Here is an 11,287-nt window from a genome sequence, read left to right as displayed (position 1 = left end):
TTGTCTATCGATAGGCGCCCTGCGTTGCAACTGCCATCTGCAGATGTGCAACAAAGGAATGCAGCAAGTAGCCGATAATAAAAGTTTGCAAAAATGAGCGCAGCAAAAGAGGAAGATGACAGCTTAGTTCCCACGGTCAGAGAAGTGCAGCAAAAGTTTGCCGACATTTTAGGCCATGACAACGGTATAACCTGGGATCTGTAAGTACGAAGCATCTGAAATTATTTCAAATTATAAAGCTTAAAGCTCGCAGAATATCGCCGAGTCAAAAAAATGTGTTGGAGGAAAAGTTATCTCAGCTCCATTGCCATTCGAACATGTTTAATTGGATTTGGAGTAATAGTGAGTAAATAATGAATATTCATAAGCGCAATTATGTTTACTATCTTCTCATATCAGGTATATATTCAAATGGGCAGTCCCTCACGTCTTTATTTTTCGTGATGCTTGTGGATAACGTACGTGATTACAAACTGGCAGAGCAAAGTAGGTCCTGGCGTCTATATCCGGTATTTCGATGTCGACGATGTGTGGGTAAGCTTGATATATCTAAATAAATCACAAAATGCTAATTATTTTATATTTGTACAAGATGAAACTGGCCAGGCCAGTAACATGGACTGTTGCATGTCATATGTGACACAGTACAGATCTGCTAGCTCCTGGAAAGGATTTTTGAAGAGTAACGGGTTTGGAAGTGGTCTAATAGTCTCCCCGCATCTTGGAGTTTACAAGCAAATCGATGGTCAGGTTGAGCTAAAAACGTATTCTACCACTGAGATATTGTACCCAGATACAGTAAATCTGCCAATAACGCCCGAATCATTAAAAAAAGCCTCGAAAATGAGTATTAAACATACCAAATTCGTAATACAATCCGATCATCCATTCCGGGCTATCCCTGTACCAGTTTATGACTTTTGCGCCTGTGAAAAGATGCTTAATGTGATTCTGGTACGATCTTTCTATTAACTTACATTTTAATTTGTGAAAAACGTTTGTTTTTTTATCTAGAATCCTCTCAGTGCTTTGCAATCTTCTGATGTAGTTGATCTATCGGATTCCTTATTATTATTTACAAATAATGTTAACAATTCACGCCTCGGCTCATTGATGAAGAGTAATAATAATGATCCTAGCATCCTTATTAATCATCTAAGGTAGGTAAGAAATAGATCATATTGCACAAGCTCTAAATAGCCTTTCTAGAACGGTGTGGAATAAGATTGCTGAGGAATCTATTCGCATTGAGGACAATGTGCATCTTATTCGTAATGGAAACGGAGTGCCTACAAAAGCGGACCTAGATAACCTATTTCGCCTAGTTGATAGCAAGAAAAACAAAAAAAAAAGTATGGAGCCTAAGAATCCAGGAAATAAACCATTTGATCTTCCAGAAATTGTATCTATCAGAGTCAAAGGAGAAGATATTAACCTAAGAGAATTCGGAATTTATCTTAAAGAACATATTGCAAGCTCAGAGAGCTTCGACATTTTGATAAGTTGCATGTCAGAGCATTTGGAAGTTGATACTTTCAAGCTTATTATGCAGCTTACGCAAACATTTGTGGAAAATGTGAGGGAGGAAATGTGCCAAATACTGAAATATTATTTTCCCACGGAATCCATTTTATATCAGATAATATTGTGCATAAGTAAACATTATCCAAACTGGAACTTTAATGAAATTGAAGAGCATTCATCGAATATTTTACGGCGCGTACGAATGTTTTTTGCCTCTACCGGACCGAATTCTCGTACTGAGTTTTTAAAGAAATGTAAAGATTGTACTGGATACTATGACAAATGCAATTTTACATAAGACATTTTGATATTTCATTTTGTGAGTTTCACTGCCAGCCAATTATTTATATTGTAACAATGTTACTAAAAAATCCACCAGTGTATTTTTGTATCTCTGCAAAAAAAAAACAGCCAAAATAATTTGAATAAATAATTCAGATTTTCAAATGTTTTTAACAGTTGTATATTCTGTGCAGGGACATAATGTGTTTACGTACATACAATACGCATTACAAAGTAAATTTACAGCTAGTGATTATCTTAATAATGTATGGTTTCCACCGAAGTACAGGATATACGTATAAGTAACTTTGACTAAGACAAGACTAAGTCTAGTGATTCGATAATAATGATTAGTTGTACATGAAAGCAATCACAATTGTCAGATGGAGGCGTGTGCGGTGACCTTAACGATCTAATTTAGGGCTAGCATCTTTAGATAGTTTTCGGCTTGCTCTGCCGTCGATTTAGCAAACTGGAAAGATTGCTGAAGGGCAGCTCAAAGGCAAGCGAAAAGAGGATGGAGGCCAGATAGACTATGACAGCGAAGCCGCAGGTGACCACGCACTGAAATTGATAAAAATGTTAATAAAATTTTTAGCATTTTTCATTTTTCAATTTTAAAGCATTTAGGATGCGAATTGATCAAATCATTTTTTTAAAGGTGTCTAAGGGTAAGCTACGATAAATTTAAATTGATGCCTTAATTTTTTGTTCATAGTTCTGGGTACCTATTACCAAAGAAACTAGAATAATAAGATGCGTAACGGCCATACATTGGTTTTGCACTATGCAGCCACTTTTTTGGTGGCGGCAGTAATTGCTCTCTGAAAACAGTAAACAAAAAAGTTGTGCTAGAAGACGATTTTCGGTCCGAAATCAATTTTGATCTAAGAAACGATTCTGATTAATGTTTTGGTCAATTTCGTTGTAATATGAGCTAAATATTATTTAAAAATTGATGCCGTGACTATTATATTTTTTTAAGAAGTTGTTTTAATATTCTTTAGTTAAAATCGCCGCTCGAATTAGCTACCGTTTACAAATAAAAATTTGTTTTATTAATTATCTGTAATATATGTATTTTTTGGTACCCAGGGAACACCACGGGGAGGACATTACAATTGTAATGGGGTCGTATATTTATATGACCTTCGAGTCGACTTGAAATAATAAATGTTAAACATAAAATATTTCCATGTTCCCCAACTAAGCTAGTTTTCTAACTATTGCTTTTCGATATAATTTGCTCCTTTTTTTTGTACTCGATTGCCAGAGTAAAAATAATATAGATTTTTGTTTAGGAAGCATATTTTCTTGTAGCCTTATAATTCCCAACTAGTTCTAGTGAAGACTGTAAGGCATGTCTTCTAATTTACCCGTCGAGCAGTGAGTGTAGTGTATGTACCGGTGTATGTGTGCATGTATTCATGTATGCATGTATGCATGTATGCATGTATGCATGTATGCATGTATGTATGTATGTATGTATGTATGTATGTATGTATGTATGTATGTATGTATGTATGTATGTATGTATGTATGTATGTATGTATGTATGTATGTATGTATGTATGTATGTATGTATGTATGTATGTATGTATGTATGTATGTATGTATGTATGTATGTATGTATGTATGTATGTATGTATGTATGTATGTATGTATGTATGTATGTATGTATGTATGTATGTATGTATGTATGTATGTATGTATGTATGTATGTATGTATGTATGTATGTATGTATGTATGTATGTATGTATGTATGTATGTATGTATGTATGTATGTATGTATGTATGTATGTATGTATGTATGTATGTATGTATGTATGTATGTATGTATGTATGTATGTATGTATGTATGTATGTATGTATGTATGTATGTATGTATGTATGTATGTATGTATGTATGTATGTATGTATGTATGTATGTATGTATGTATGTATGTATGTATGTATGTATGTATGTATGTATGTATGTATGTATGTATGTATGTATGTATGTATGTATGTATGTATGTATGTATGTATGTATGTATGTATGAGTGAAATGGTGAGGTCTTTAAAGTGAGTAGTAAAAATTGTCTTAAATAAAGCCTATAAAATGCCCAAAACGTATTTGAAACGGCATTTGGCATAATGGCAACGTATGAATCAAACGTATGAATCAAAATCTGTCCTGTTTTTCACCCCTTTTTGAAATTATCAGCCTATTTTTGCCGTTTTTTTTTTCTCAATCTGTCCTTTTTTTTCAGAAAAATATTGGCATCACTGATGCATACAAGAGAGCTGCTGCCTCTAGAGCGCTCTCTCCTCTGGCTCTTGAACAAAAATTCGAGAGAACCTGGAGCCAGCTCGAAAAAATCGTGTGCAAATAATCGTACGGCGTTACGCATCTTATTATTCTAGTGTCTTTACTATTACTCACCAGCATGAAGGGATCCGCATGCGTGCTCGCGTTGGTCAAGCTGTAGAATAAAACTATGACCAGCGGGTTGAGAAGGTAAATAGCGTAGGACAGTCGACTGACATGTTGGAAGCCCTTGGCCTCCAGAAGGCGTGACCACCACACCCCCCGGCCACTACAGCTGCGCGCTATCATCCAGCATACACTGAGCGAAAAGAACAGGCGACCCATCACGAAAAGCGTGATGGCCATCAGGGGTCCAAGATCTCTTTTGACAGTCGAATAAATGCAAGCGAAGAAGACGAATAAGGCAAAGTGCCAGCTGGCACGTTCCTTTTGCTCACTGATCTCCAACTGGACTCGATTCTCTTGCAAAAGCCATGCCGTTGCAGCTCCCAGGATATATGGAAGGACCCTCACGAAGGGCGATGTGTAGATCTCCGTTCCAGTGGCAAAGGCCGCGTCGAAGGACAATTGGAACTTGATGCTCAGTCCGATGGCGTAGGACCAAGCGATGGTGGCCACAAAAGAAGAGACCACTAGGCCCTTGACTACCCTGGGATATCTGTTTGTGAATAAAAATGTTTTAGCTTAACACGGATTTATACTTTTAAATCATGGATTCAATCCCATACTTCACATAGAGGAAAAGCAGAGCGTTGGCCAGGATAAAGAACTGCATTTCGCAGGCCAAGGACCAACTCCAATTGGCGCACATGTCCCGATGGTCGAAGAGGTTTTGAATGAACAAAAGATTACGCCACCAGTGCCGAGTACACATCTCATCGAATCGCTCGTTGATGTGGTAAACTGAGACATCTCCAATATAGGCGTATACCAAGTCCACGGTGGCCATAACCACCAGGTAAAGTGGTCCAAGACGCAAGTAACGATGGAAGAGCAGTTTGCCAAAGAGCTTCAGATTTTCCCTGAAACTATTTCGACGAACTGCCTCCAATTGCAGCGAGTTCCTCAGGAAGTTAAATGTTTGCAGGAAGCCACTGTAGAAAATAAAAAAAGCACACTTGGAAAAAGGTGTATGGTTTCTATCAGAGCTCGAACCCACCTAATGGTAAAGAAGACATCCACGAGCAGAGGAGCCGAAGAGACGTATTGGAAAAAGGCCTGTTCTGCATATGAAATCAGCACCGTCTTATTGTGGACGGTGAAGTACATGAACCACACCACGTGGAAGACCATGATCCAAATAGCGCACACAGATCGCAGACCATTCATCAAGGGAATTTCATTCGGAGAATTCTCCCTCACCGCAAAAATTTTGGCCCAATTGGCGGGAACATCCCAGCAAGTTACATATTTCTGTAGTTTTTCCATTTGGAGCAGGGCGTTCAGGCCACGCCATATTTCCGATTCCGCAGGCGCCAAGTCGCGATCCCGATGATCCTCAGAAGTAGGTGGCAGTTTATTAGCGACATGCAGTTGTTGAGCACACAGCATCAGAGTTCCAGTGACCAAAATACAGCCCACCAAAAGTCGGAAGCTGGCCCTCTCGAAGAATTCTTCCTTCAGCTGCAGATCCTTCATGTAAACCACTTCCGGCCTAATGTCAAAGATCTCGTTTTCAGTGAACATTCCGCCAGCCACATAGTCCTGGGCTAGGCCCTGAACCTCTGCCGAACTGCAGGCGCTGGGCAGGCACAGGCCAATATGTATAATCTGCTCAGACATCAGCTTAATCTCCACTTGCCAGGGTGAATTGTGACGCAGATATAAAACCCGATAGTCCATGTCGAAGGGCGCCTGCTGGGTGATAATTCCATAGTGCATAACGCGATCGAAGTTCTTTGATAGGGTTATGCCCACGGGTCTTTGGACGCCGCGACAAGCTTCCCGACTTCCCAGCCAGTAGTTTTGACCATATACGAAGCCAGAGGGCTTTGTTCCCGAAGCATCCAGAACTGCGGGAAAATTCAATAACATTCTATTATTATTGCGAAAACTAATGAGCCCAAGCAATTAACAACATGTTAAAAGGTCTTGTGCTCAAGGGTTAAGCCCTCAATGCGAATTCGAAATTAATAATTCTTTGTCCCCAAGTAAGTAAGTAACAAAGCTGTTCCAATAGAGTTTCCGATGAGTAATGGGACTTTCACAATATAAAGAACACGATTATTAATTTGGAAATTTGATTAGAAGTTAGGCAATTCACAAGTAGTCATGAACTTACTTAGGTGTGAATCACATGTTTTTCCTTACGAGTAATATAAATATTTTTCGTGTTTAACTAATTTATGGGTACTGATTGGAGAACGTACGAGTACATTATTCTATTAAAGGTGATCTATCTAATAAAACTTATTCGGAATCATTCATTGCCTCTGGGGTCGTCAAAATGAATTTATTAAGAAGTCAACAAGTGTTTGTGCACTGAATGCTCTCCTTGGGACCATATGTATTTAAAAATATTTTTAATCAGCTCATTTACTCGACTCACCCTTCATGGCCCATGGCTGTTTGCCCAGTATGCCGCGCTGCATTTGTCGCAGCTGCGCGTGGCACTTTTGGCTGACACTGCTCTCGTTGGCCACTTTGGTGAGTCCGAAAATGACGGAGGTGCGAGTCAAATGGGTTTCGTGGGGCGAATGTATCTCAACCGTGGCAGGGGCATCCAAAATCTCCAATTCATCGGGCGGCGATTGCGACTTATTGAGTGCCTGACTGTGATATCGCTGCCAGGCTTGTGAGCTGGTGGTGGCCGACTGATTGCTGGCGCCCTTGGCCAAAACCGAGCCCAGCCAAAGGCCGATCAGCATCAGCACTAGTGTGTACCAGAGATGTGGTCGAGAGGTGCGCCAGATCTCCATGCTGAGGTGGTACTCAGTAACCTTGGCTTATATTTATCTATTTACCTGTTGTTAGTACGCGTATTGTGAGAGTTATTTGGACCGCGCTTGTTTGGCTATCTCAAATGGCTCGTTTGATTGCTGTTTGCTGCCGTCGCTTGCCGAAGGTCACCGCACTACGATTCACTGCGATTCACCTGGCCACGCCTCCTCTCCTCGCCCCTCCCGGATCCAGATACCTGTGGTATATTTATATTGGTTAATGCTTGCCAATTGATGGGGAGAAACTTTCGTCGACCATCGATGGCCAATAAGCACGTTTTCAAACGCGGCTCAGTAGTTTCCCACTGACACACATTGCACACACTAAAAAGTAGCAACGCTTTTATCTTTGGTTTTGCCGATTGCATTAGAATATTACGCATACGCTGTGTAGCCGGTTAAATAACCATCGTTCAACGAGGAATACAAGAAAACCAGAGCGAGTTTTTTTTTTATTTTTTTTTTACAATAATTAACATTTAACGTCTTTATTTCGTTATGAGTGAGTTGCATCTTTTGTTTGACTATAAGTAAGTCCGTAAGGAAATATTTTGCAAGGTGTTCAGGCAATATATAACACCAAAATGGGTCGGCATTTAATTATATTTGTTGTTTATAAAAGTATTTAATGGAAATTAACGTCTTTAATTGTCTTTATTTGTAATGTCTTTAATTAAGATTTCGAAAATATTTTTGTTGAAGATTCGTTGTAAATGTAAGGGGTAAGTTATATGCCCTGTGTAAAAAGAGAACAGTGTAATGAAAACACGCAAGGCACGCACTATATACTTTTTGTTCATCATCGATTTCGTTAGAATATTACGCATACGCCTGGTGCGTCCAATTACCGGTTAAACAATCGGCGAAAGAGCAGAAAACGCACCGAGGGAAACTTATGCAATAATTAACGTTAATAATTTTGCGTTTTATTTCGATTGTATCGGATCTCCGGCCACAAACAAACCGCACGGGAGTAAAAGTTTTTGAAACGCAGCAAAAAGATAAACAGAAACCAAATAAACGATACGAGACGAGGCGAGACGGTACGAGACTCAACCCAATTCCGCTGGGAGTGCGACTCAAATGGAGACTAAGGTTCAATTGACTGCCTTCGTTGCCCGGCGACGAATTTGAGTTGTTGGCCAAATGCCGGGCTGAGTTTCGATTTGAGTTGTTATTTCAGCCTGGAGTGAAGTACATATGCGCAGGTGTAAAGACAGCGGCACTTCCATTGATTTTGGACCCAAACTGCTGACCACACACAATTGATCGTGTGTTGGTGCTGGCCTTTCGTTTTCGCTTGGACAACACTCACACACAATCGCAGCTCACTCATACGTAATAATTCGCGGCTTATTGTTTATTATGACTAAAGGTGCGCATAATCAAAATTAACAGACGAAATGCGGTTAAAGAATTATGTGATTACTCGATTTGTGGGCCACGACAACTTAATCAGTAAGTGCAAAAAAGTATCGAAGTGGCCTAAAGTAATGGATTTAATGCTTTGGCGAACAAGAACTTGTATTCCGGTTAATGAAACCGTTTAACACGAAATAATCTAGTAATGGCAGTTAAGCAACAGATCATTTGATTAACATATTAGGAATATTTATTCATGCTTGTGATAGAAATAAACTACCAATTTCATAATTAACAATGAAAAGCGTTTTGAAATGTGCCTATTAATAAAATACACAGAAAACTAAGTATTTTGTTTTAATATTTCTCTTAGATAATTCACATGAAAGTAGGTAACTAGGTAACGTTTCTTTTATTTGCCTTATGCTCATTTAGGTTATTCCTATTGGGTAATTTCGACTTTTGCAGCTATTAGTAATCAAGAACATTGAAATCCCATTATGGACCACTGTTTTTTTCTCGCTGTGCACGGTTGAAGCTTTTTGCTCGTTTTCTCGCTTTCCTAAGCGATCTTTTTGTTGGTTTTGCATAATTTAGACGCCGCTTCTTTTGTGGCAAGCACGACGCGAAACGCCCATCGAGATATATGTGCATACATATATGCATATATATATGCATATGGACTTTGCCTATTGGGAGTTTCGAAATGTGTTTGATCTGCATTTACATAACACTCCTGAACCCGCGGAATTGTCAATGATTTGGTATGGAGAGAGTGGGCAGTCGAGTGAGATGCGGATTCACACTGATGGCCAGCTCATTGGACACTGTTTGGGGGAACTCGTTGATCAGAACCCAATTAACAAGTCCTATTTGCACAGAGCACAGAACTCGCTGTATTGCTTTTTTTTTTGGCCTTCTGATATATCGTATTTCGAAACTCGTTGAGCGCATTATTTTCACTTTTTCCTACATTCCGACTGTAGTTAAGATTACTTTTATTGAGGCATTACCAAGATGAGATCCGCGTGCCTCTGATGAAATGTAGTCTCTTCTGTTTGGATTTTAAGCCCGATCTTGAACCGACTTTCGTTTTCGTTTCTTTCGCTGACTGATAAAACGCACTGCACAGCAGATTAGCTGGCTATACTATGTGTATGTGGTGCCCACTCTTTCTTCTTGGCCTCTTGCCTCTCTTTCGCTTTTAACTTGGCTTACTCTGGCCCTGCAACTTGTTTGGGTATTTCTGCCTTTTGTCAGCTTCTGTTGACGTTAACCGAATTTCGTTTTCATTTTCGCTTAAATATTTTTTGATGAGGGCCACGACGCGTGCAACGTTTTGGTAACAACTGTGCGCCGCTGCATTTTGGCTCAAAGTTTTATAAACTTGGTCGCTGGTCAAGCCGAGTGGACTGCGCTGCAGCGCCGCAGCGCCGCAGCAGCCGCAGCAGCCGCGCAGCAGCCGAGAGATAAATCAACAATTGGAATTTCAGTCTCAAGATCAACAAAAGACGACCGACTCCCGACGACCGACTCCCTTACGTGCCCGAGTCCGAGTTTTCAGTTTCAGTTAATAGTGTTCAGTCCGGATTTGTCAGTGGTCAGTAGTCGGCTTTTTTTGCTTCGACTTCGGCCATTGCGCTCGTCAATTGCACGCACATTTGAAACTCTCTTTCCTTTCATCTTTGGCTCTTTCTCTAACTCTTTGTCGGGATGTTCAGACCCTTCAATCAGCCAAAGAGCTTCAATCATGCAGCGCTCTTTTTTGAAGCGTTGAAAAGCATAACATAATTTTAATTAAATTGTAAATTTATTATATTTTTAACTACAAACAGTTACTTATACGAAACAGTTTTGACAGACCCATTATTTTTTCAGTTAGTAAAAATGTAAGTCTTTTTTCCAGTGCTGAACTTATTGCTTTAATTAATTACATAAATACACGATCTGTAGGTTAACTGGCATCTTCCAAAATACATTTTAATTGGGTTTATGTTACTTATTTTACACCCTGAGGTCAACAGGTTTCTGCAAATACAACGATGTGAAAAGTAAAAGGGAATAATTTGTAGTGATTAACTGCAAAAACAAGCTTAATGAAGAGGAAATGTTAATCAGGTACCAATTATTCAGGTACACCAATATTTAATTCTAACTATTCTAGTTCTTGAACGTTTAGTTTCATATGCTGACAATTCATTTTATTGAAAAGCATTTGGTTTTGTTGCGTATGAACTTGAAATTTATTTCATAAAAACTACATACTTATATTGGGGGTGCTAAAGAAAGCTAGGAGCTAGTTTTAAACCTTAGATTATTTGGCAACAACCTTTGCTAAATAAATCATTTAAATTTCCAACGGTTCGGTGTCCGCATTAAGATCCCCAAAACTCCGCCAGATGGCGTTGTGGCGAAAAGCAAGAGTAGCACCTGTCCCGCTCACCTGCAAAAGCTCGGCTTTCGCTTTAAGCTCCGCTCTGGAGCTTTGCTCATCCGATCGCGCACCTTCGCTCAGTTGATTCGCGCAACTTGAGGCCAACAGTTCGAATACGCGATACGCGCGCATGCGATTTACCGCCCCACGCCCACCACCCCCCGCCTCCGAACGAGAGCGAGCGAGAGGCAGATAGAGAAACTACTCCACGCTGCTTGCCGAAGTAAAAAAAAACGTAGTGGGTGCTGAAACGAAACCGAAAATACGAAAAGCAGAAGAAACGCACGAAATTCATAAAAATACGAGTATTAACCAAAAAAGCTGTGCATCTCTGCGTGTTTTCGATATTGTGCGTGTGTTCAGAGAATACTAAAAAGTCGACAAGTGCAGAATGAATATCATAAACAAAACAACCAGACGACGGGCAACAAGTT

General features: G+C 39.7%; 2 protein-coding genes and 1 pseudogene across 3 annotated transcripts; 2 read left to right on the top strand and 1 right to left on the bottom strand.

Moving 5' to 3' along the window:
• Positions 1-20: 20 nt before the first annotated feature.
• On the top strand, positions 21-1,934 carry LOC6544185. The gene is made up of 6 exons (XM_001971883.3): positions 21-200; positions 254-342; positions 400-534; positions 593-954; positions 1,015-1,160; positions 1,210-1,934. Exons 1-6 carry the CDS (start codon positions 94-96, stop codon positions 1,820-1,822), a joined length of 1,452 nt encoding a protein of 483 aa, XP_001971919.1. The 5' UTR covers positions 21-93; the 3' UTR covers positions 1,823-1,934.
• A 24-nt stretch (positions 1,935-1,958) lies between these two features.
• On the bottom strand, positions 1,959-9,811 carry LOC6544184 (nose resistant to fluoxetine protein 6). 2 transcript variants are annotated; one of them, XM_015158346.2, is made up of 6 exons: positions 9,433-9,811; positions 6,667-7,254; positions 5,278-6,130; positions 4,847-5,212; positions 4,233-4,776; positions 1,959-2,370 (listed from the first exon to the last, which is right to left on the bottom strand). In XM_015158346.2, exons 2-6 carry the CDS (start codon positions 7,034-7,036, stop codon positions 2,239-2,241), a joined length of 2,265 nt encoding a protein of 754 aa, XP_015013832.1. In that variant the 5' UTR covers positions 7,037-7,254; positions 9,433-9,811; the 3' UTR covers positions 1,959-2,238. The 2 variants fall into 2 exon arrangements, with proteins under 2 accessions (XP_015013832.1, XP_001971918.1); XM_001971882.3 differs by having other exon boundaries at positions 9,638-9,811.
• LOC113563972 lies at positions 9,186-10,188 on the top strand (annotated as a pseudogene).
• The last annotated feature ends 1,099 nt before the right edge of the window (positions 10,189-11,287 follow it).

Source organism: Drosophila erecta, unplaced genomic scaffold (assembly GCF_003286155.1).
Source record: "Drosophila erecta strain 14021-0224.00,06,07 unplaced genomic scaffold, DereRS2 tig00000021-arrow-pilon, whole genome shotgun sequence".
NCBI lineage: Eukaryota > Metazoa > Arthropoda > Insecta > Diptera > Drosophilidae > Drosophila > Drosophila erecta.
Note: the sequence above shows the minus strand (reverse complement) of the source record. Positions and strands in the feature narration are given on the sequence as shown.